The following is a 24,806-nucleotide window of genomic DNA, read 5'->3' on the forward strand; positions in this document are numbered from 1 at the left end:
TCAACAAAGAGGAGCTATAACAAAAGAAATAGTTTCTGATAGTATTGCAGGTTTGTTCTATCAATTTCAATTTTAATTCAAAACAAATTGGAAAAAAAAATGAGTCATTTTCACCTGACTTGAAAAAAATTGCAGAGACTCAAGCTTTTGTTCTGTAATTTTCCATTTGCCTTATTGGAAATTTTTTATTTTCATTTTTTTTGTTCTGTTAGCTGTGTGCTCTATTGATTAATTCAGTCCAATGCCAAGGAAGGCAGGAATCAAGATGCTGGCAGATGTTGCCGCTCCTAACAGAATATATAAGGGAAGAGCCAACTGGTTTCTGCGCTGTGGTTTCCATTAGAGCTCAGAATGAATAAACTCATCCAAGAGAACTCAGGATTCCACTGGCCCCGAGGAAACGCATAAGATGAATCACTTCTGTTTTATTCCCAAATAAACACAGATTTTAAAGTTCAGACAGGAGTCGAGTAAGCACAGTTTCTCACTAACCAGGCTTCTGTGTCATCCTCTCCCTTCCAGGGGGATGCCTCTGAGTGACGCAGGACAGATGCTGCGACCCCAGCAGCAGAGGCGGGGAGAGACCCAGGCAAGAGCGCAGGCAGGCAGGCGGGGACGTGAAGGTGGAGAGAGTATCGAATGGTGGGTGGTGGGTTATTGGGGCTCCGGTCATATTTAGAATTTGCTGGGACTCAGCAAGGGATAATTATGCAGTTTTAAAAAGTAGAATGATGAAGATCATGTAGCCTCGTGGAAAATGCTTATGATATATTAGGTAGAAACATTCAGGATTGAAACTTTAGAAACTATGTGAAAAGTGTGCCTATAGCCCCAGCTGGTTTGGCTCAGTGGATAGAGTGTCAGCCTGCGGACTGAAGGGTCCAAGATTCTATTCCAGTCAAGGGCATAGGCTTGGGTTGTGGGTTCGGTTCCAAATGGGGGGGGGGGGGGCAAGCAGGAGGCAACTGATCAATGATTCTCTCTTATCGTGGATGTTTTTATCGCTCTCTTCCTCTCCCTTCCTCTCTGAAATCAATAAAAACATATTTTTTAAAAGTGTGCCTATAAATAAAAGGTTGAAAAAATGCAATAAAATAATAACAGTGGTTATGTTAATGTAGGGAAATTGTGCATGATTTTTAAAATATGTATATCTGGTCTTTAGTAGATACCAACCAATTTCTTCTGTTTTTCTGTTTCCGCTACCTAACATTTTTTAAAATTGTATGATTGTAAATTAAACATCTTTAAAGCGAATTTTTCTTCTTTTTAAAGCCTGTATCTAGTATATGTGTATTTATATTTATATTATTCATTTATATGTAAAACAATAGTGAAAGAATACAATTAATTTTCAAAAAAATTCTCACCCAAGGATTTGTTTATTGATTTTAGAGAGAAAAGGGGGTGGGAGGAGAGAGGGAGAGAGAGTGAGTGAGTGAGAGAAAGAGAGAGAGAGATACATTGATGTGAAAGAGAAACATCAATCAGTTTCCTTTCATATGCACCCTTACCAGGAATTGAACCTGCAACCTTTTGATGTACAGAATGATGCTCCAAGCAACTGAGCCATCTGGCCAGGGCCAATTTTAACTTTTAAAATATGGCAAAATAAAATAAAATATAGGTATTTTATTTCTTTCATTAAATTTTACTTAAATATTAAATAGTGAATAATATAATGTACTTAATAACACAATACCTAGCAGGGATCTTGCACATTTAGGCCTTTGATATATATTGGTTGAATAGATTTGAAATCACTCATTCGTTTGTATATTTATTAAACATTTATTGAAGACCTACTTCACCCCCATAAAATGAGCATTTTTGCTGACTTAGGAAAGGACCAAATGATTTTCCAAGTTATAAAATATAATTGTGTATTTAAAGGTGCAAAAAACATGTGTACAGTGTATCAAATTGTGTAAAATGGCCCTAGCTGGTTGCTCAGTGGTTAGAGCATCAGAAGGGCTGTAGGTTCGATTCTGGTCAAGGGCATATACCTCCATTGCAGGCTCAGTCCCAGCTCTGGTCTCTCTTTCTCTCTCTCTCTCTCTCTCTCTCTCTCTCTCTCTCTCTCTCTCTCTCTCTCTCTCTCTTTCTCCCCTCCACACTCTCTAAAAATTAACAGGAAAAATATCCTCAGGTGAGGATTAACAGCAGCAAAAAAGTTGTAAAATGAATCCCCTTGTAACCAACCCTCCCACCCAGGTCAAGAAGTAGGACACCGCCGGTGCCCCAGAGCTGTAACACTTCTGGCCCAGTCCTAACCTCTTTCTGTGCCCAGCGGTCACCAGGACAGAGGCCAGCGTGCCGGCAGCTCAGGAAGCTCCAGGCCCTCGCTTTTGTGGGCCCTTCCCAGTACATTCACTTTTCTTCGTAAAATTTGCAAAAGGAAACTGTTAGGGTGGCCGAAGGAGGAACGCACGAGGCCAAAAGTGGTAAAGGTTTATAACTTTGTTAGGTCATCGGAGACCACATGGGCTGAGGCCCCAAATGGCTCCAGCACCCATGGAAAATCTATAAAGGACTCTGGGTGGGCTTTCTCGGTGGGGAACTCTCTGAGGGTCCGGATCCTGGGAAAGTTTGGAGGGGAAGGATAATGGTCTTAGTAGATGGAATGTGGTCTGAGGGAAAGGGAATGTCAGTTGTGAAGTGGCCTAAAAGTCAGTTTCCAGGGGAGGGGGTATCCATTCAATTATTTGATCAGACCTGACATGAACATTCTCCCACATTCAGTGAAGACCTCTTTGTACTTTCATCACTGTCATCATGCCCCATTCTTTGTCTTAAGTAGGGTTCCCCCCAAACTGTATTAGCTTCAGGGCCCCAAACTCTAGATCTGCCTCTCGACCCGCCGTGTGACTACGAGTCATTCTTCACTTCCATGTGGATTACACAATGTGGACTGTCCATTTCCCATTTTAAAATGTCCCAGCATTCCTATGAGCTCTGACCCTTGGCTGCTCGGGGAGCTGCTTAGAGAGAATGGACTGGCTTTCCACAGCAGCACGGTATGTGGTTTGGGGTTTGTGTCACAGAAAGGGACCACTCAAGCTGGGGACAGGCCTCTGCTTGGCTTTCTCTTCTTTTAAAAAAAAATATATTTTATTGATTTTCCACAGAGAGGAAGGGAAAGGGATAGAGAGTTAGAAACATCGATGAGAGAGAAACATCGACCAGCTGCCTCCTGCACACCTCCCACTGGGGATGTGCCCACAACCAATGTACATGCCCTTGACCAGAATCGAACCTGGGACCTTTCAGTCCGCAGACTGACGCTCTATCCACTGAGCCAAACCGGCCTCAGCGGCTTTCTCTTCTTTATGAGACAGACAGGGACCCACAGAGCTGAGCAAGGCCGAGGCCAGTCAGTCACCTCCTGGACTAGTGCCTCCAGGGCAGAGTTGTTAACAGGAGGCTAGCTTGTAAGACACAGAATATTTACAACAAATTTGAATAGTCTGCCACCATTTAAGAGTCCAAAGATTTCACGCAAAACATTGGCTTTCTGACTCCCACTGAGCATGTGGAAGATGTGACCACTCTAGCCCACATTCCCTGAGGGCCCAGGACTGGGCACTACCTGAGTAGAGCTGAGGAGCAGCTACTTGCTGAGGCCATGCCTCCTCCCTGAACCACCATTCCCTCACTTTCCCTTCCTCCCTGGACTCACCATCCCCAATGTTATCTGAGTGTCTGGTCCCTTTAGGCATTTGGGAACCGGCTCTAACCTAGTATTTTGTGTTAGTACAAAATGGTCTCTTCGGTGATTTTGGAAAATTACATTTAAAGCCAGCAAGGATCAAGTTCTCCCAAATACAAGGTGCCTTTCTTGCCTATAATTCCTGCGCTCTTTACAAAGCTGCGTGTAAGGAACCTCCCCAAAAGGAGTTAAATGATCTAAGTGTGCCCACGAATAAAATTAGAAATGTACAAAGGTTCATCTCAAGTGACATAACTTCCCACTTAGAAGCAGTAAGAAGCACTAGGTCTCACTGTCGTTCCTGAATTTTTGTGTGAATCAAAATCTCACCTGAAGACCTAAAAACAGATTGCTGGGCCCATCCCCAGAGTTTTTTCTGGCTCAGTAGGTGTAGAGGGGAGCTGAGAGTGTGCATTTGGAAGAGGTTCCCAGCGGCTGCCCATACTGCGGGCCCTGGAGCACTCCTTGAGAATCCCTGATGCATGCCACTCAAAATGTGGTCCCCAGGCTAGATACCGGGAGCTGGCCAGGAATGGAGACTCTTGGGCCCCCTTTAGACCAGTGGAATCAGGATCTGCAGGTGGTTTGCAGGAATGTTAAGTGTTGAGATGCACTGGACTAACTTGTCCATTACAAAACCTTCCTGGTTAAAACACCACACAAAACACAAACCCTTAAGCCATTTGCTAAATATACAGAATACCAGGCCTTTCCCTTAGAAATTCTTATTTAGAAACCTATTTTCCCAACCATTCCAGGTGATTCTTATCATCAGGAAAATGTAGGCTAAGGATAGTATTAATAAATCTAAAGAATCATATATATATAAGAGCCTAAGTGACCTGAACATCTGGAACAACCGGTTGCTATTACATGCGCTGACCACCAGGGGCCAGACACTCCATTCAGGAGCAGTCATCTGGTGGTCAGTGTGCTCCCATGGCCAACCTCCCGGGGCCTGCTGACCTCCCATGGGTCCTCCCACTGGCCAGGCCCCAGGCTGAGACAAGGAACTGGGGGTGGGGGGTGGCAAACATGGCCTGTTTCCCATAGGGGCTAAGGGCCAACTCCCTCCTCGGGCCCAGCGGCCAACTTCCCATATCCCATCCCTCCCCCCAGCTGGTAGGCCCGCCACCCACCTGCCCTGGTAGCAGTATGGTGGTGAGGGAGGGAGTAGGAAGAGGTGGGAACCATGTGGTGGCAGGGCGCTGATGATGGTGGCATCGGCATCTGGCTTCCATTCCTTCTACACCTGGCCATGTAACCTTTGCCTCCTCTCTGGCCTAGCCCTGATTGGGCTGGCCCTGGTTGGCTCTGATCACTGGCCAGGCCTAGGGAGTTCACCTGTGCACGAATTTCATGCACTGGGCCTCTAGTATGTTAATAACATGCGATGAGCAAATGAAACATAAAAAACTGGGAAACTCCAGGGAAGAAAATTGGTAGCATGTCTTCAACCATCTGGAGCTCTATAGCTGCTGGTATGCATTGCTTTTGTGGAGAGAGACGCATCAAATCATCAGATCCTCTAACAAGCACCAAGCTCCTTTTATCTGGGTTCCTCCTCTTCAAGAAAACCTGTCATTATAATTTGGCTTCCATGTGCTTTTAAAACCAGGAGAAACACACCAGTCAAATCAATAATCTACAGATTCCGATGTGAGTGACATGTACATTTCTCACTGGGAATCAAGAAATCAAGATGTTGACATATTTTTCTGTAGGTTCTAGTAGTGTCTCCAAGAGATCAAAACACCTGTGTTTTAATAACAAAATTGAATCTCTAGACGTGTGTTTATCTTATTTTATTTGAGGAAAGGACAAATAGATTTCTCTAAGTCGTTTTTAACTTTTTAAATATGCATTCAATTAAGCAAGTCAGATTTTTTAAAATATATTTTATTAATTTTTTACAGAGAGGAAGAGAGAGGGATAGAGAGTTAGAAACATCGATGAGAGAGAAGCACTGATCAGCTGCCTCTTGCACACCCCCTATCGAGGATGTGCCTACAACCAAGGTACATGCCCTTGACTGGAATCAAACCTGGGACCTTTCAGTCCACAGGCCAACGCTCTATCCACTGAGCCAAACCAGTTTTGGCTAAGCAAGTCAGATTTTTTTTTAAAAAAAATTACATTAGCAAATAATAGAAATGTGTAAAATACACAAGAAATGAAATATCTAAAAAATAGTGGATGAGGAAACTATCTTTAAATTAATGAATTCCTCAGTGTTGCCCTGTCTGCTGTGGCTCAGTTGGTGGGTGTCATCCCAAGCACTGAGGGGCCCGTTCCCTTCTCAATGGGGTGTGCTCAGGAGGCAGCTAGTCGATGTTTCTCTCTCCCTCTCCCTTCATCTCTCTTTAATATCAATTTAAAAACGTATTTAAAAAAACTCATTGTTTTTATTAGTGAAACATCAGCTTTAGTTAAGTCACATTTTCCTCCTTCATCTGTCTCCACTATTCTCCAGGAGGAGGGTGATGTTTTACCTTTCTGCTTAAAAGAACTGCACCATCCTTGACTTCACCTCCTATACATTTTTTCCCCCCAGACATCAGGTATGTCCGACATCCTTTCGCAAATTCCAAATCTCTGAGCGTTGCTCTCATTGCCTGTTCATCCACCACCCAATCCCGCAATTTTCATCTGAGAGATTAGCAAACTCCCTGTCAGTGTGGAAGTAAGGTATTTCTGTTAAGGTTTCAAGTGAATAATCTTATTCTAGAAAAGAAGCAACCAGAGGACCCGTTTGCCCAGAGGATTTTTGTCGGGAGGAGTGCTCCACCCAAGAAAGGTGGTGTCTGTGGTGTGGGCAAGGACTCAGCAGAGGAGTCCCCTCAGCTCCCTCCCCAGAGCTACAAATGCCAGCCTTTCCTCACTCAAGTCTACTCCTCCCCACCCTCCCTCCACCAAACCCAGGGGGAGTGGCTGAGAGTGTGACTTTGTGATTGGCCTTTTAAAAGGGTGTCTGTGTCCCTAGCAGGACTGCTGTCTGTGCCAGAGTACAGAATCCCCACTGCTTTTCACAGCCAGATGTTCTGTGGGTGCCTCTTCCTTTCTCTGGTGCTCTGGGCGAGGAAGCCTGGCTTGAGGTTGAGACCCCACCCTTCTCAGGGGAACTTTGCAGCTGGGTCTCCCTCTAGAATTGCAGCAGTGGGACATACCAGACATCAGGTATGTCTGGTGGGAGCGAGCGGGGGCCAGCCCTTTTCACGTCTTTGTCCTTCTTACCAGTCTCATTGTGGCTTTTTCTGTAAATCCTTGGTTACAAGACTTCTCTTCTCTTCAGCTCTTCTTCAGTTGGCTATTCAGGTTGACTGCTCTATATTTAAGTTGTAATTCTAGTTTGGTCCTGGGAGGAGATGAGTGTAACCTACCTTTTAATATATATATATATATATATATATATATATATATATATATATATATTTGGAACCATGGGAAATGTACTATCTATTCAAAAATCCACACTTTTTTGAGAAGAGACTAACAATATTTACATGACCAAGGAACTAAAGACCTATGGCTTATTTTGCTATAATAGATCTTCAGTAATTATTTGATGCCTTGTATTAATGTGAAGTGACTCCAGGTGAAGGTTTGGGATGGGCCAGGCCTTATGAGAGCAGAAGGGAAGGTCCAGGGGCAATGCTGCCCATCAAGGAGGAGGCAGTCTGCTTACACTGGCACGTCCAAAATGGGTGCTCCAAGTGGGGCTGGGAGGGCACTAGGGAACAAACGTGGGAGGAATGCCAGTCCGAATTACACACAGTGAACCTGAAGCCTGCTTTCAGTAATAGAAGAAACCACACACCCTTAGGATAGAGGTGGTAATGACAAAGGATTAAGAATAATTGGGAGAAGTCCCCAAGTTATCTTTTTGTTGTTTTTAGTGGTATGTGTTTGTGTTTGTGTGTGTGTGTGTGTGTGTGTGTGTGTGTGTGTGTGTGTGAAGAGGGAGTGAATTCTGAATGAGAATTATAATTATTTCTAATCTAATCAGAAGGGTGGTATGTATGAAGAATGAAGTTAGCCAGTAGGAAGGAGGGAGGTACAGCAGGGCTGTGGCTTGGAGGCTAAAGGAGCAGCACTCACTGTACTCACTGTGAGAGACTGAGCCAGTTAGAGGCACCAATGCATCCTGATTCCTGGGACCCAGAAGGTGAGAGATAAGTGTTGAGGTGACAGTGTGATCACTAGTATCAGGACTGTTTTTCACCCCCTGCTCCAGAAGGAATGGTGTCCCAGGGTTATTCACAGGGAGGGGCAGTGTGCCCAAGAGCTGTGGGCTGGGCCCCCTGGGATGCCCTAAACAGTCTGGTGGGGGAAGTGCCACTAATGCCACTAATGCCCTCGGAGAGCAGTGAGTCATCAGTAGGAAGAAACCAGTGACCCAAGATTCCCTGCTCTGGGCACGGAGCAAGCTTTTGGGCACATCCAACTCCTTCTCTCCCTCCATTTCCCTCTTTCTGGGTGTCTTGAAGTTTGGTGTGAATAGTGAGTGCTTTTTGAGATGAAAGGTGCAACAGAAAGGCAAAGTATTACTATTAACACTGTAAATATTTTAATGACCAGAGCAGAAGTGCCACAGGCAGGCAGAACATACACTGAGTGGCCAGATTACTATGATCTCTGAATGCATAATAATCTGGCCACTTAGTGTATATCCTATATAATAAAAGACTGATATGCAAATTGTCCCCTTGACCAGGAGTTCGACCAGCAGGCAGGCAGGCCAACTTCCCGTGTCCCCTCTCCCTGGCCAGGCTAGCTGGACCCCCATGCATGAATTCATGCACTATATATATATATACACACACACACACACACATATACACTGAGTGGCCAGATTATTATGCATTCAATGATCATAATAATATGGCCACTCAGTGTATATGCATATTTCAACTTCTAATATTCCTAAAAGAACGAGTTAAGAATAGCAAGAGTGAGAAGAGAAGCTGATTGTGGAGGGGGGAAAAAGACAGTGAGTTCAACTAAGGAAGAGACCTCCCTGCTCTGGTCCCAGCAGAAGTGGTGATGCCCACCCACCCACACACTGAGGTGGAAGCCAGACACCCGGGTCTTTGTTCCTATGCACACGTGTGACAGCTAATGGAGCAGATGGAGCGAGTCCAGGCCCAGCCTTATGCAAGAGGTGAGCTGCTTCTTCAGTGCCCAGGCCAGCCCGGAAGCAGTGTCCCAAAGGGCGGGGAAAATGGGGCTCCCCCGGACAATACCACCTGAGAGACACCAGAGCAGGCGAGAGCTGTGGAGGGGAGCAGAGAGGGGTCAAGGCGATGCCTGTCCAGGCAGGGTGTGTCACCCCTGCCGCACCTGGGAACTTTGCTGGCAAGAGAAACCAGCTGGGCTAAATTAGAGCAGTTTCATAATTGCTCTCGAGCAATAACTGGAGTTGGAAATTAATAACTACCAGTTGAATATAAATGATGTTCCAGGCAGAGCGCTAACGGCAACCTCTACATTCTCTCATTTATTCTCCAAAACAACCCTCTGTGGTCGTGCTGCCGGCCCATTTTACATGGAAAGTATCTTGCCCAAGACGCTACTATAAATAGCACTGTTAGGGTCTGAATGCAAACATTTTAACTTCAAAGTTGCTTGATTACAATGCTCTGTGGCCTCCCCAATGATTAGAAAGCAGCCATCAGGGCTCTTAAATGTTGTTGTTTTCTTGTTTATTATAGGCCTGAACTCATTGCATCGAGAATGCTATTGTCCAAGATAAGGTAGCAAATTGCTTTCTTCCAACTAAATGACTCTGGTTTTGATCCATGCCTACAAATGGGCCTTATCCAAAAGAAGAGCTACCCCCCGCCCCCCAATTGATTTTTAGAGAGTGGAAAAGAGCGGGAAAGACAGAGAAAAATATCAATGTGAGAGAAACACATTCATTGGTTGCCTCCTGCACACACCAGGACTAGGACCCCGGCATGCCCTTCACCAGAATCGAACCCAGGACCCTTCTGTCTGCAGCCAACGCTCTATCCACTGAGCCAAACTGGCTAGGTCAAAAGAAGGGCTACTTTAAAGTCAAGATGTGTATCTTCCCCACCGGACCACAGCTCAGGCTTCAATATTTGGTGCTTTTGGATTCACTGTCTTCAGTCTCTACTTTCCAATCTGTACTCCAGACTGTGGGTGGAAATAACTTTGAAAAACTTGTCTGAGAATCTCCAGGACTCCCAATTACCTCCAAAATAAATCCTTACTCAGCTGGGCAGCCACTCCCCAACCCCTCTCTGCCACACCCCAGTGGTCCAGCCCTTGCTGCTGGCTCTCTGCACGGACACAGTGTGCTCTCAGGCCTTAGTTACTTACCCTCTTCCTGTAACGACATTGGCTTACCTCCTTTCTCCATCTGGCCAATGGTTGTCCTGCAAAGCCCCGGCCCAGTGTCATTGCTGCTCCCTCAGCTTCCTGACCCAAAGCAGGATTTCTTATTCCACTCACCTGGTCCACCAAGGCCCCTAGTGCACAGGTGTATCGTATTACTACCAATCCAGTATAGGCCTTTTTCTGTACAGCTGGATTCTGTTTCCATTCCTTAAGGTAAAGCACATGTGTCAAACACAAGGCCCGTGGGCCAAATCCGTCCCGCCAGGCCTTGCAATGTGGCCCGCACCACGCTGTCATCACTGCACTCTGCTGCGTTTCCATCACAATGACAGTTTATGACTGTTCAGTAAACCATTCGGCCCGCGATTTAGGCTGGATTTTAGATTTTGGCCCCTTCTCTGATTGAGTTCGACACTCCTAAGTTAAAGGCAAAACCTACTTCTTACCATTTTTGTTTCCAGAGGCTGTAGAACACAGCAAATGCTCTATCTTCGGAAGAAACAGAGGAAGTCACATACCAGGGAACTGCTGACACAGCACACAACTGGCGATGAAATGATTCAGTCGGTAGGTGGGTCACTGGCCTAACTGGCTTCATATTCCTTCTTACACATTATCACCTGTGAGCACAGTGGTCGGCTGCCAGAAACTGATCAAGGTCACTAACAGAGAGATGTGGACAGGGAATCTGGAAGGCCGGTCATTCTTAAATGCTCTGAAAGGTCGGAGCTAATTATTCATTGTTTAGTTGAGACATTGGTAGCTAAAGCAGCCTCCACCTGTTACTCTTATGTAAATTCTTGCTGATTGTCTATTATTGGAATTTCCTGCCTAAAGGAAAGGGGCTCCCACTATTGGCAAACACATTAGTCAACAGGGTGGCAAACCGCGGCTCACGAGCTACATGTGGCTCTCAAGCTGCAGTTTGCCAAGCACTGCCTTAAAGGACTCTACCTTGTTCCACTGAAGGATATGAAAGAGTGAAAAAGCAACCCCAAATTTCTACCAGAGCACCTCTACTTTTCCCTCTTGTAAATACAGTTTTGTTTGGATAGGAGAAAAGACTATGTTGCTGAGACTATAGTTTAAAATGCAGCCCTAATCGGTCTGGTTCAGTGGATAGAGTGTCGGCCTGTGGACTGAAAGGTCCCAGGTTTGATTCTGGTCAAGGGCATATACCTTGGTTGCAGGCACATCCCCAATAGGAGATGTGCAGGAGGCAGCTGATGAATGTTTCTCTCTCATCAATGTTTCTAAATCTCCATCCCTCTCCTTTCCTCTCTGTAAAAAAATCAATAAAATATATTAAAAAAAATAAAATGCACTGGTTTGGATGGCCTAGTCCTTACCTATCTCCCGCTTATGTATCTGTAAGGACTTCTTCCGAACTAGTTTCCCAGCTGATAGTCTTTTCTTCCTCCATCCAACTTGCGTATTTGAAGTATAAAAGTTTACATGGAACATGTTAATTATAAAACAGAATTGTATAACAAATCAAACCAACCAACCACCCAGTCCTACAACTAAAACATTAATGGTAGTTTACATCTCCCTGCATCTACTTCACCAAACCGAACCCTGGGCCTAATACCGGGAGCTAATCACCATCTTTAACTTTGAACTTTTTATTCTATAAGCATGCATTGCTTAACCACGGATGTACATGCTGAGAAATGTGTCATTGATGATGTTGTCATTGTGCGAACATCATAGAGTGCACTTGCATCTGACCGGGATGGTATTGCCTACTTCACAACTGGACTGTATGGTCTAGGGCAGTGGTCGGCAAACTGCAGCTCTCGAGCCACGGTTTGCCTTTCTGTTGACTAATGAGTTTGCTATCCACTGGGATAGGGGCTTAATCACAAAGAACTACATCAGCCTATAATTATTGGCATCGAGAGTCTAGGTCAGTGGTGGGCAAACTCATTAGTCAACAGAGCGGTAAACCGCGGCTCGAGAGCCTCATGTGGCTCTGTAGCCGCAGTTTGCCGACCACTGGTCTAGGGCCTAGACTCTAGGCTAGGGGTGTCGAACTCAATCAGAGAAGGGGCCAAAATCTAAAATCCAGCCTAAATCGCGGGCCAAATGGTTTACTGAACAGTCATAAACTGTCATTGTGATGGAAACGCAGCGGAGTGCAGTGATGACAGCGCGGTGCGGGCCACATTGCAAGGCCTGGCGGGACGGATTTGGCCCGCGGGCCTTGTGTTTGACACATGTGCTCTAGGCTATAAACCCATGCATCGTGTTACTCTACAAAACAACACGAGATCAAATCAAGGACAAGAGAAAATGAGTGGGGTGGGGATTGGTAAGGTATGTACACATATAATACCTTAATAAAAAAAAAGAGAGAGAGAGAGAGAAAAAAAGAGAAAATGATTCAATCAAGAGACTCCATGAAGAAAAGATGTCTGAGGCTGCTGCTGGTGTGACATGGTACCCTTTTACAGCAAACTTTTTGTAAGTAGAAAGAGCATATTCTAAAACAATAAGAATATAGTAAACATGCCGGGACAGGTTTGGTTCAGTGGATAGAGCGTCGGCCTGCGGACTGAAATGTCCCGGGTTCGATTCCGGTCAAGGGCATGTACCTTGGTTGCGGGCACATCCCCAGTGGGGGGTGTGCAAGAGGCGGCTGGTCGATGTTTCTCTCTCATCAACGTTTCTAACTCTCTGTCCCTCTCAATTCCTCTCTGTGTAAAATCAATAAAATATATTTTAAAAAAAAAGAATATAGTAAACACATAAAACAGGAACAGTTGTTTATTGGTATTATCGACTCTCTGTACTGTATGTAATTGCATGTGCTACACTGTTATGTGACTGGCAGTGCAGGTGTGTTTACACCAGCATCACCACAAACACGTGAGTAATGTGTTGACACAATGACAGCTGGGAGACAGCTCCCCTATAATCTTACGGGGCCACCATGTGTTTGCATTCTGCTGACTGCAATGCTGCTCTGCTGCCTCTGTCTGTATATGCATACAAACATGTGTATACACACACACGTTTATATAGGTATCATTATATACTATGTGCTAGAATATATTATTAATATTTAACTTGGATACATTTAGAAAAAGTAATTCTATGGAAAATGTGGCTAAGTGTAGAAAGTTAAATACTTTTTTCATGCTTTCATTAGGAAAAAGATTTCTATTTTATTTCTTCATTTTTGTCTGGATCCTGTTTGTTGCTATTACTAATAGATATACGGCCCTCTGCATTTCCTCATTTCCACTGAAGGATTCATTGTTTGTTGAGTGAGTTATTGCTGCATATGAGACTACGTTATATGTTGTGGAGAATAGAAAGAAATATAAGAGATGGTCTCTGCTTTAAGATGCCTATGATTTAATTGGGAAAATAAGACATAATAATTATGTCAAAATTTATGTGGGAAACATCAGGTTCAAAATTAATCTGTCTCCTGGCTGCCAAGGAAGCAGTTCCGTTGTCAAGAAAGTGATGAGAAAGGTACCAAATACTAAAATGGGAAATGCTGAGCTCTCCGATAAATCCGATTACACAGCTTGGTTAGAATGCTCATTTTTCCAATGAGGCAACATGAAAGTGAGTACTCTGAGATGTGAGTGGGGAGAAGATGGATGCCATCTGACTGGTGCAGAAACAGGTATTGCAAGAGCCAGGTGCAAAGTTCTGTGAGCAGCTATGGGTCAGATAGTGTTTACAAAGGAATGAGTACCCAGGGGGCAGTAGTTGGGGGGCGGGGGGGGGGAGGAGGGGAAGGGTGGAAGTCAAGGACTAGCAATGAAGAGGCAGGGATTCTCTGTTGAAAATGAGTGAGCTGTGTTCTACATTCAGGAGCAGATCTGTCCACCTGGAGTGGGAGGTGTTTGGGGGGGGCACTCTAAGGGAAAGGTGTGAAATTTAGGTTGGGGCCCCACTGAAACTGGCAAGGAAGGGCAGGTTGCATTGAATTATTTGTAAGCAGGGAAGTTTATCTGGCTACTAGAGCCCCTTTAAGAAACTGACATCATTTCACAAGGTTGAGCATGTGCTACCCTAGGAGCTAACATCCCACTTTTATAAATGCACAAATGCACTGGTGCACTAATAATGTGCATTGCCGCCCTGATGGGTTTGGCTCAGTGGATAGAGCGTCAGGCTGTGGACTGAAAGGTCCTGGGATCAATTCCAGTTGAGGGCATGTACCTTGATTACAGGCTAGATCCCCAGTAGGGGGCATGCAGGAGGCAGCTGATCAATGTTTCTCTCTCATCGATGTTTCTAGCTCTCTATCCAAATTAACTCTTTCCCAGTTTCTATCCCTCTCCCTTCCTCTCTGTAAAAAAAATCAATAAAAATATATTAAAAAGAAAAAGAAAAAGAAAAAAAAGAATGTGCATTGCTACATTTCCCACCATGGCAAACACTGGAAAAATCTGAGCAGGAGAAGGGGTAAGGAACTGTGGTATGGCACCCACTGGAATGCTATGTAACAACAATAGGGGTGAATCTTGGAATCAATACTGAGTGAAATAACATGTTCTAGGAGATACAGTATGTCGCTACTTTTACAGACTTCCAAAATCAGCAAAATCAACTATGTGCATATACACTGAGTGGCTAGATTATTATGACCTCTGAATGCATGATAATCTGGCCACTCAGTGTATATCCTATATAATAAAAGGCTAATATGCAAATTGTTCTCTCGACCAGGAGTTCAACCAGCAGGCAGGCCAGCCAATCGCCCATATCCCCTCCCCCTGGCCAGGCTGGCCAGACCACTCCCCATGCACAAATTCATGCATTGGGCTCCTAATATATAATATATAATATATATATATATATATATATATATATATATACACACACTGAGTGGCAGATTATTATGCATTCAGAGATCATAATAATCTGGCCACTCAGTGTGTGTGTGTGTGTGTGTGTATATACTCTTTAAATTTTGACTTATTTTTCTACTTTTTTTTTGTTTATTTAATAGAATATTTGCCGGGAACCGAAACCCAACGTTGCCACTGGTAATAAAATGTAAAAAGAGCTGGACAACCTTGATGGCTCTGAATGGTCGGAGCTATTAACTCATCGTCTAATTGAGATAGTGGTAGTTGAGGCAACTTGAATTTGTTGATCATATGTAAATTCTTGTTGATTTTCCGTTGTTGGAATTTCCTGCCTAAGAGATGTCTTTGTCTCAGATTTTCAATAAAAGGAATGGTAAAAGGCCAGAGAGGGGGTAGTCTTCCCACTAGAGATGGACTTTCCGCCTGGCCCCCATTTTCCAAATTAACTCTTTTCCAGTTTCTTCATTTAGGGTGCGGCCTTCTCCAGAAACTGGACTCTGAGTGGGCCCTGAACCACGCGGGTCATGTTAAGGGATCCCACAAATATTTTTCCCCATTGATTTTTAGAGACAATGGGAGGGAAGGGGAGAGACAGAGAGAGAAACATTGATGTGAGAGAGACACATTGATTGGTTGCCTTCCGCACGCACCGCGACCGGGGCCAGGGAATTGAGCCTGTAACCAAAGTATGTGCTCTTGACTGGAATTGAACATGGGACCTTTCATTTCACGGCTAATGCTCTATCCACTGAGCCAAACCAGCTAGGGCAATTTCTTCTATTTTTTAAAGAATACATAGTAAACTATATTCTTAGAAAAGTAGTCAAGTGCTGCACAATGATGTTTTTGTCAAGGACTGCTTACATCTAGGACAGTGTAACCCACAAGATTATAACGGAGCTAAAATTTTCCTATCGCCGGGTGACATAGCCATTGTAGCATCATAGCGCAAAGGCTGCAAAGCCCAACAGGGCAGTGGTTGCCGTGGCAAACAGCTTTAAGCTGGGTGTGGATGCGGGTGACACCGGGGAGCTTCGCGAGGTGTTCCTGAGGAATTAGCTAATGAGGAGTGCGTCGCTGAAGAAGAGGCAAGAGGAAAAGAACCGGCAGAAGAAAAGAGAGGGCCCAACCACCAAGGGAATTCTTAGTGAAAGCTGTTGGCAGAAGCTTTTGCAGATTGCATCAAGCTCTTTGAAAAATTTGAAAACACGGACCTCAACACTGAAAGGTTTTCATTAATAGGATGGTTCACGATGCCTTATGTACTTGCAAGCAAATCTCTGATAAAAAAAAAAAAAAAACAACAACAAAAAAAACACAAAGAAACAAATGAAGTTAATGACCATGAGGAGAGACCTCTCCTCAGGACGAGCTGGCCAGTCCTTCCAGAGGAGCCAGAAGAAGGCACTGCGATGGCAGGTGACAGCTCCCGAGGTGTCAGAGCCTGAAGACGCGGCAGGGGGACCAGAGGCGGATGTGGAAAACACATCTTGATGACCCTGACCCCGTGTAGGTCTAGGCTCACGTGTGTTTTTGTCTTAGTTTTTAACAAAAGGTTTAAAAAGTAAAAAAATAAACTTAAATAGGAAAGAGCTTATGGAATAAGGATGTAAAAAAGCACTATTTTCGTACAGCTGTATAATGTGCTTGTGTTTACCACTGTGTTACAGTTGCCTACAGTATTCTGTATAGTATCTGTTGTTAAGTGGTGTAAGATTGTATATATAGCCGGAACCGGTTTGGCTCAGTGGATAGAGTGTCCACCTGCAGACCGAAAGGTCCAGGTTCGATTCCGGTCAAGGGCAAGTACCTTGGTTTCAGGTACATCCCCAGTAAGGGTTGTGCAGGAGGCAGCTGATCGATGGTTCTCTCTCATCGATATTTCTAGCTCTCTGTCCCTCTCTCTTCCTCTCTGTAAAAATCAATAAAATATAATTTAAAAAAAGAAGATTGTATATATACTTGTACAACCTTAGAAGGTGCAATAAAGGCAGAAGCAGCCTGGACAGAAACTTTGCAATCACAAAGACAAGAGCTAACACCCATGTCTGTAAACTCCCCAATAAACTCCCTACGAAGGCGAAAACAAAACCTCAGTTGAGTTCAGTGCTAGCCATCTGTCCCTGAAATGTGTTACTGTCATTTTTGTCATGATTGTCACGGGGAAATAACCCACTGAGTTAAACGACCTTTTCTCCTCCACTCACTCTCTTCTGATAAAGTTGCACCCGTCCTCCTAAAAGAGACCACATGGCGTAACATTTGAGGCAGAAGCAAGCCACAGGAGCTCCCAATAAAAAAAGTATAATTCCATTTTATTAGTACGAAATACTGTAAGATGATTTATTATTTGTGATCGAAGTGAATGATTCTCAAATACGAAAGGGCTTTAACATAATCATAGAATCAGTGAATAAAACTGCTGTTTCCAGACCCCGAGAAAAGCAGGAAGGCACTTTGCTCTTTTGGCGTAGAGATACTGCACTCAAGATCACGTTTCCCCGGCCGTCTCGGATGGGAGTGTTTGCTGCTTCCCTTGCGTCGTCAGATTCCTCTCACTCGAACTCCACCAGAGGAGCGTGTCGGTTGGCCTGCGTGCCTTCTCTGTAGAGCACTCTCTTGATCGTGCCGTCCTTCGGAGCCTTTATGGTGTGCTGCGGGGACACAAGACACCACGGTGACGGCTGCGACACTCATGAGGACCCAGCACATGCCAAGGTCAGAGAGGAAAATGAAGCCAACTGCTCTGATGGTTTGTTGTCTACCAATGTTTCCCACCCTTGTTCACGTCACAGAACAGAGAGAATAACATGCTCACGGTGCAGCCCACCCGAGGTCACCAACGAGGAAGCTCCCAATCGCACCTGGGAAGCTTATAAAAAGCATGGGGCCCCTTCCTGGGAGACCCCAGTTTCAAAGGGTGCAGGGAAGTAGTTTGCCAAAGCTCCCGGGTGCGGCTGACAAAGTGTGGCCAGGTCTGAGAACCGCTGGCCTGTAATTCCCAACCACTTGCAAACCTAAAGAGCTCATTTAATATGACACTGAGTATTGGTACCCTATGTTTGGCCCTGGAAAACACCCATAGCTAATATTCAGTTGGGGTATTGCCTGAATCTAAGATATTAATGATTTCATTAATTTCAGAATCAAAACGACCGGTGCAATTTCACAAAATTAAAATGAGAAAAATGTTTGTTTTTTCCCCCACAATTAAAGCTTTATCAGCCCATGGCCCTTAATATGTAAAATGGTATTAACTTACTAAATAAGGGAAAAGAGCAATTAAGTCTGCTAACCGCCCATAGTTTACCTGGCAACAGACCTCACGATGGCACACTTACCTCCATCTTCATGGCGATCATGACCATCAGAGGGTCTCCAGCTTTCACCTTGTCTCCAGCTTTTACAAACACCTAGGGGTCCAGAGGGACAAGTTAATCCTCGGAAACACAGAGGTCCTCGTGGCCCACAGAGCTGATACATAATGAACACTGCGGACGCCTGAGTCTGTGGTGTCCTGTCTGCCAAAGACGAACGCACCAGCGGAGACCTGCAGGGCAGCCTGGCATCGCGGGCACTGTGGTCCGCGGGAGGCACTACTTGGTTCCCCACTCGCACCCCCAAGCCACCTCGTTTTCCTGGAAACAGATTAATATGTCTTATGTATCCTGAGACCCTTTTGTTTTCTCCATGAGTGTACAGACAAGACATACCACCCATGCACATGGACAGCAGAGTGGTGATTGTGGAGGGAGGGAGGGCGGGTGGAGGTAGAAGAGGGCATAGAAGAGATAAGTGGTGATGGAAAAAATAAAAGGAAGGAAGGAAAAAAGGAAGGAAGGAAGGAAGGAAGGAAGGAAGGAAGGAAGGAAGGAAGGAAGGAAGGAAGGAAGGAAGGAAGGAAGGAAAAAAGGAAGGAAGGAAGGAAGGAAGACATACCACCAACTGGGGAGAACTATACTTGAATGCCTTTACCATAGTCAGAGTAGGAGGCCTGCCTCTGCTTGTCTAGTTTATAGGTTGTCTAGGATATAGTGTTTCAGGTCCTCTGGCCCCAGGCGATAAATGTATAGACTATCTTCAGGTGAAAGAATTATACTTGTTGGCAACCCCAGAAAAATCTCTCCGTTTTCCTTTTTGTATGTATAAATGAACTCATGTAGCCATATGGTCTCGCTGTTGGCTTGTTTTTGCTGACAGAGTTATCAAGGAGTGTTTGGAAACACAGTATCCCAGGCTCTGCAGTCCCTGTGTAAAACCAAAACTATGAAAAATGAGAAAGAGCTGCCAAAGCCCCCCAAGCCCGCAATGCCGGGTGAGGCCTTGGTGTCAGAGGAAATCCATGGTCCGGGTTTAGGGCCCAGTTTTGGGGAAAACACGCATCTTTAAATGTTAGACCCTAATCTGCACCCCGTGCAGCAATGCCCGCGTCCTGGGAGGCCAGTGGGGACTGAGAGTGAATGAGTGAAAGGCAGAGCAATCTCCAGCTCGCACTGCCTCTCAGCAAACATTTCTAGGGGAACATTGGGTGAAATCACTCAATCTTTTTAAATAGTTTTTTTTTCCTTCCTTTTTCGGAGTGGTACCAAGAAGATAAAGTTGAATTTTTAAGACTTAAATGAATTTGAGGGGACGCTATTACGTTCAAGTATTTAAAAGGAGACTTCTGACCTATTATCACTTGAGGGTATATCACTAAGGATCTCAATTCTGGATACATGCTGCACTCAACACCAAGCCACATTGTTCTCCACCAATATCAGTCCTTCACATTTTAACACTGATGCAGTTATGTACTTTAGAGAAAATGTCATTATTCATGATAAATTGCTGTTAAATTTAGCAGTACAAAACACCCTTTTGCCTTGGCTGGGGTGGTTCAGTAGGTTGAGCCTCAAAGTTCGATTCCCAGGCAGGTCACATGCCTGGGTTGTGGGCTTGATCCTCAGTAGGGGGCGAGCAGGAGGCAGCTGATAGATGTTTCTCTAATTGATGTTTCTCTCCCTCTCCTTTCCTCTCTCTCTTAAAAAAAAAAGTCAATGAAAACATGTTTAAAAAAGACAGCCCTTTGGAATAATGCTTGGTGAATACTCTTATTTTAATCATAACAAGACAATTTAAATTATTTGTACTTTTATGGAAATTCCCATTTTCAAAATTTATGTTAACAGCGTCTATTGTAAATTAGGTAAATTGATATTTTCACTGAAGACTGTAATATAGAACCTGAATCTATCATAGAGTCCTTTGATTTCTTTAAATGAATGTTTTCCAATGAATGACATTTAGAGAGGAGAAAAAGAACATATATGGCATAGTTCAACAAAGATGTCTATTGGGCCTTATTGGGCCTTATTTAGCACACATTCGCATGGTTACCTTTTCAATGGTTCCAGTCATGGGCGCTATGGCACCTGCCTGCATTCCTTCTGAGCTCACCGAGGACAAGTATTTGGGGACTGGAATGTCAAATTGAACAGTTCCTTCCTATAAACAGGAAACAAACCAGAAATGAAATCAATATCTTGTTCCTGTAATTTTACTAATATAACTGACGTAATGATTACTTTCAAGCTCTCTGTTAAGTGTTAGTCATCTTTAACACCAGTGTTCTAATCCAGCTTCGTGACCTTAATGAAATTACTACACTCCTTGGTTTTGGTTCCCATTATGCAGGAGTAATGGTATACAAGCCTCAGAGGGGATGCAAGGGATTAATATATATATATAACTGTTGGTAAAAGACAGCCACTGTCTGGAAGTTGTTTTTAGTAACATCTCCACCATCAAGTGCTTAGTCTGAGGGAGGAACTGTTCTTAACAATTATATGTATATAATTGTCAATAATAACCTTATGAGGTAAGGTCACATAGCTGCTCAGTGGTTTGAATTTGAATGAAAGCAGCTTCATATTCCAGAACGTAAGCTCTTCGCCACTCACCTCAATCATATGGTCACAGTGTACTGACTATGGGAAGGAATGCCTGGCAAAGTGAGGTCATCCTCGACTCCACATACTTTACTTGATGACTAAAGGCACCTCATCACTAAGGGCTGTGATCTGTGAGATCACAGGTTTCCAAATGTGAGAAGACTCTGAAGGGACCACAGTGTAGCTGAAAACCCATGCAGAACTCGAAGGTCTCTTGATAAACTCCTTACCCACTCCACCTACCTCCATCATCTGCCAAGAGAACACCACTCCCCCCACTCCCTTTCTGCTGAACACCTTGCCCACAGGGAACATCTGGTCCAGCTCCTCTCCCGATGGCCACCTCCTCCCAAATCCCCAGGGTTTCAAGTATCAGGAGGATGGTGGTTGGGGAAAGTGTTGAGGTATCAAATCCCTGAGACAACAGGCCCACGGAGCAGGGAGATATTCTGACAAGAAGCGTGTTAAGGACATGTTTCAGAATTAAAGGAAGAAAACGAGTATGTGTCTACCAGTGAGAATCTGTGTGAACAAAAGAACGAGAGAAGGCGGGAATAGGGCAAAGAAACAGAGCGGAGAGGGAAACACAGAAGAGATCGAAGGAAGTGGGTCTTTCTAATTCCCTTATCTCTGGCCAAGCAATTTTCTCCCAATACCAACAGAGTTATTACAAAGAAGAGACCTTACCACAGAAAATAGGTAAATTGTGTTTTCCAGGATAATTAACTTAGTTTTACTAGAAACTCCATTTATAGAACATTTCAAGTAAGTACAGTCTCCCTCACTCTGAAGATCACCAAGTACTTGAAAAATTTTATCTCCAATCTAAAAAAAGAGAAAAAAAGAGAGAAGATCCTTAAAGTAAACGAACAACACTACATGATTAATAAAATCAGAAGTAGTTTCAAAAGGTAACAGGTAAAATGTTTTTTTTTTTTTTAAGTCATGTAGAAACTTTCCCCTTAAGATTCATAAACAAAATACTCTAGGTAAAAGCAGTAGTGAGATAATGAGAGGAAAACATAGTTACATAACATATTCATAGCACTCACAATGCTACAGATAAAGGTTCATGCAAGAATAACAATACATGTGAAATAGAAGTATAAATCAAATTAAGCAAAATTACCGTATTTTTCGGACCATAAGACACACTTTTTTCCCCCCAGAAGTGGGGGGGAAAAGTCCCTGCGTCTTATGGTCTAAATATAGCCTACACATATACAGTACTTTAAAAAAAAAGTTTTTTTACTTGCCCGGCTCTGTGTGGTCTCTGTGTGCTTGCCCGGCTCTAAAATGGTTCTAAATGCTGCTGTTTACTTTACAGGGTTGATTACATGTGTTTATGACTGTGATGTTGGGTTTTAATGCACATAAAATATTTTAGGACACTATTTGTTTCAGAATCTTTTTTTCTTCATTTCCCTTCTCTAAAAACTGGTGCGTCTTATGGTCCGGAGCATCTTATGGTCCGAAAAATACGGTATTAAAATTTTGTTGGGTAAATATATATGTATTACATGTTTGCATTCATTTCTGAGTATCCAAAGTCAAGTTTAGTTTTACTGTGCCCAAGTCAGTGGTGAAAAAAGCCAGAACCACATAATTAGATGGTATTCCTTTTATCTCACCAGCATGTAGATCCTATTTATGGGTTTCAGTTATGATTTAAGAAGATAAGTTAGCTGGATATTGACCACAATTTTCTCTAAGAGAGAGTTCCAAAGAACAAATTTTATACTTAAATCTTTCAAGGTAGCTGGCAAAAGGACATAAAACCATTCTGTTTTAAAGAATGTTTTCTCTCATATATACTCAAATAAAATTTCCCTTACATACAGAAAATCTTCTGTCTTTATTTTTCATCTCAATTCCCATGATGTTAGTGTCAAAATCCCATGGCTACTCTTTTCAAATATATTATGTAGGCTAAGGTGAAATAGGTTATACTGCAGTATTTATACACTGCTTTCATCTATCCTAAATTAAATATGCTTTGTAACCCCCTCAAACAGCCATTTGAAACTTGGTAAAATTCTCAGGACATAAAGGTTAGATTGGGAACAGTTTTGTTTAAAGATTTTCAATAGCACATTGTAAATTTGTGAATGTAGTTCCATAAGCAGATTAGAACAAATCTGCCAATTTGCCATTTGTCAAGGGACAAAAAGGGGTCTCCAAATCAGTATTATACAAAATTTATTATATAACACTTAAAATACTTAGAAAATTCTTTTTTAAAAAAAATATATTTTATTGATTTTTTACAGAGAGGAAGGGAGAGAGATAGAGAGCTAGAAACGTCGATGAGAGAGAAACATCGACCAGCTGCCTCTTGTACAACCCCTACCGGGGATGTGCCCGCAACCAATGTACATGCCCTTGACCGGAAGGGACTTTCAGTCCACAGACTGATGCTCTACCACTGAGCCAAACCGGTTTTGGCTTAGAAAATTCTTAATTTTGACATATTGAATGGCACAAACACTCCCCAGATAGCTTTAGGAAACTGGTTATTTAAAAAGGAGGATGAAGAGTCACAGGGATGTAGAGTATAGCACAGGGATTATAGTCAATAATCCTATATAATAAAAGGGTAATACACGAATTGACCAAATGGTGGAACGGCCGGTTGTTATGATGTGCACTAACCACCAGGGGGCAGACACTCAACTCAGTCAGAAGCCAGGCTCCTGGCTGGCACGAACAGCAGCAGTGGCGGGGGCCTTTCCCTCCTTGTCAGTGCTAAGGATGTCTGACTGATGGTATAAACAGGGCACTGGGCCTCAGCTAGCAGTGGGACATCCCCCGAGGGCTCCTGGATTCTGAGAGGGTGCAGGCCGGGCTGAGGGACCCCCCAAATGCACAAATTCTATATGGTGTCAGAGGGGTACTAGACTTATCAGGGTGATTACTTTATATTGTAAGTTACATAAAAATCTGATCACTTTGTTATACACCTAAAACTCATATGAAACTGTATGTCAAATGTAATTCAAAAATTTTAAAGGAAAAAAAAGTACCAATATGAATTACAACTCTTATAATTAAGCGAGGTAGACTTCCCATAATTTTTCTGACTGATAGAAAGAAAACCAATGTGTTTCTCCAAGTGTTGGGCAATCAAAAGCTTATCTATAATAATAAAAGCACAATATGCTAATTAGACCTGACAGCCGAACAACCTTCCAGATATCATTCTGGACTCCCTTCCGGATGAAACTGCTGTAGCGGGGGCTGAGGCAGAGGCAGTTCGGTGCGATCAGGCAGGCAGGTGAGCAGTTAGGGGCAATCAGGCAGGCGAGCAGTTAGGAGCCAGCGGTCCTGGATTGCGAGCGTGGTGTCCAACTGCCAGTTCAGAATCGAGCCTAAACCAGCAGTCAGATATCCCCAAAGGGTCCCAGATTGTGAGAGGGTGCAGGCCAGGCTGAGGGACAAACCGCCCCCCCCCATGCACAAATTTTGTGCACCAGGCCTCTAGTCATTAATAAACCCATTTTGCAGGTCTTAATAATAATGACTTATTAAATTCTCTGAATTTGTATCTTACTATAGAAATTTGCTTGAGTTCTCACATTGTTGTTTAACTCTTTCAATGTTCCATTTTGCAAATGCAATGGACTTCTTTTACTTGAGGGCTAGTATAAAAATTTTGACTAAGGATTCTCAAAGAATGACCTGTGGATCACTTGGGGTGGTTTCCTGGGGGTCCATGAAACCAAACTATTTCATAATAATACTAAGGTAATTTGCCCTTTTTAGCCCACATTCTCTCATAAGTGCACAGAATTTTCAGAGCTGCAGGACATGAGATAATGTTATCACTCTGTGGCAATGGAATGTGTGCTTGTGTAATCTTAGGTTCTAAACTTGTCTAAATTTATCCTACAGCTCAACAATAAAAAAAAAATACAATTTGATTTTTTTTAAAATGGGCAAAGGACTTGAATAGACATTTCTCCA

The 24,806-nt window shown here is 43.5% G+C and overlaps 1 protein-coding gene across 1 annotated transcript in view; it reads right to left on the reverse strand.

Moving 5' to 3' along the window:
* Positions 1–17,195: 17,195 nt before the first annotated feature.
* The window catches only part of MCCC1 (methylcrotonyl-CoA carboxylase subunit 1), a 50,772-nt gene continuing 43,161 nt past the window's right edge, over positions 17,196–24,806 (reverse strand). The window contains exons 16-19 of the mRNA XM_036446142.2: positions 21,531–21,668; positions 20,290–20,397; positions 18,252–18,323; positions 17,196–17,564 (exon numbers count right to left, since the gene is read on the reverse strand). Of these exons, the coding sequence (XP_036302035.1) occupies positions 17,466–17,564; positions 18,252–18,323; positions 20,290–20,397; positions 21,531–21,668 (417 nt within the window). The 3' untranslated portion in view covers positions 17,196–17,465. The remainder of the gene's footprint in view (positions 17,565–18,251; positions 18,324–20,289; positions 20,398–21,530; positions 21,669–24,806) is intronic.

This window comes from Pipistrellus kuhlii, unplaced genomic scaffold (genome assembly GCF_014108245.1).
Source record: "Pipistrellus kuhlii isolate mPipKuh1 unplaced genomic scaffold, mPipKuh1.p scaffold_m20_p_2, whole genome shotgun sequence".
In the NCBI taxonomy this organism is placed as follows: Eukaryota; Metazoa; Chordata; class Mammalia; order Chiroptera; family Vespertilionidae; genus Pipistrellus; species Pipistrellus kuhlii.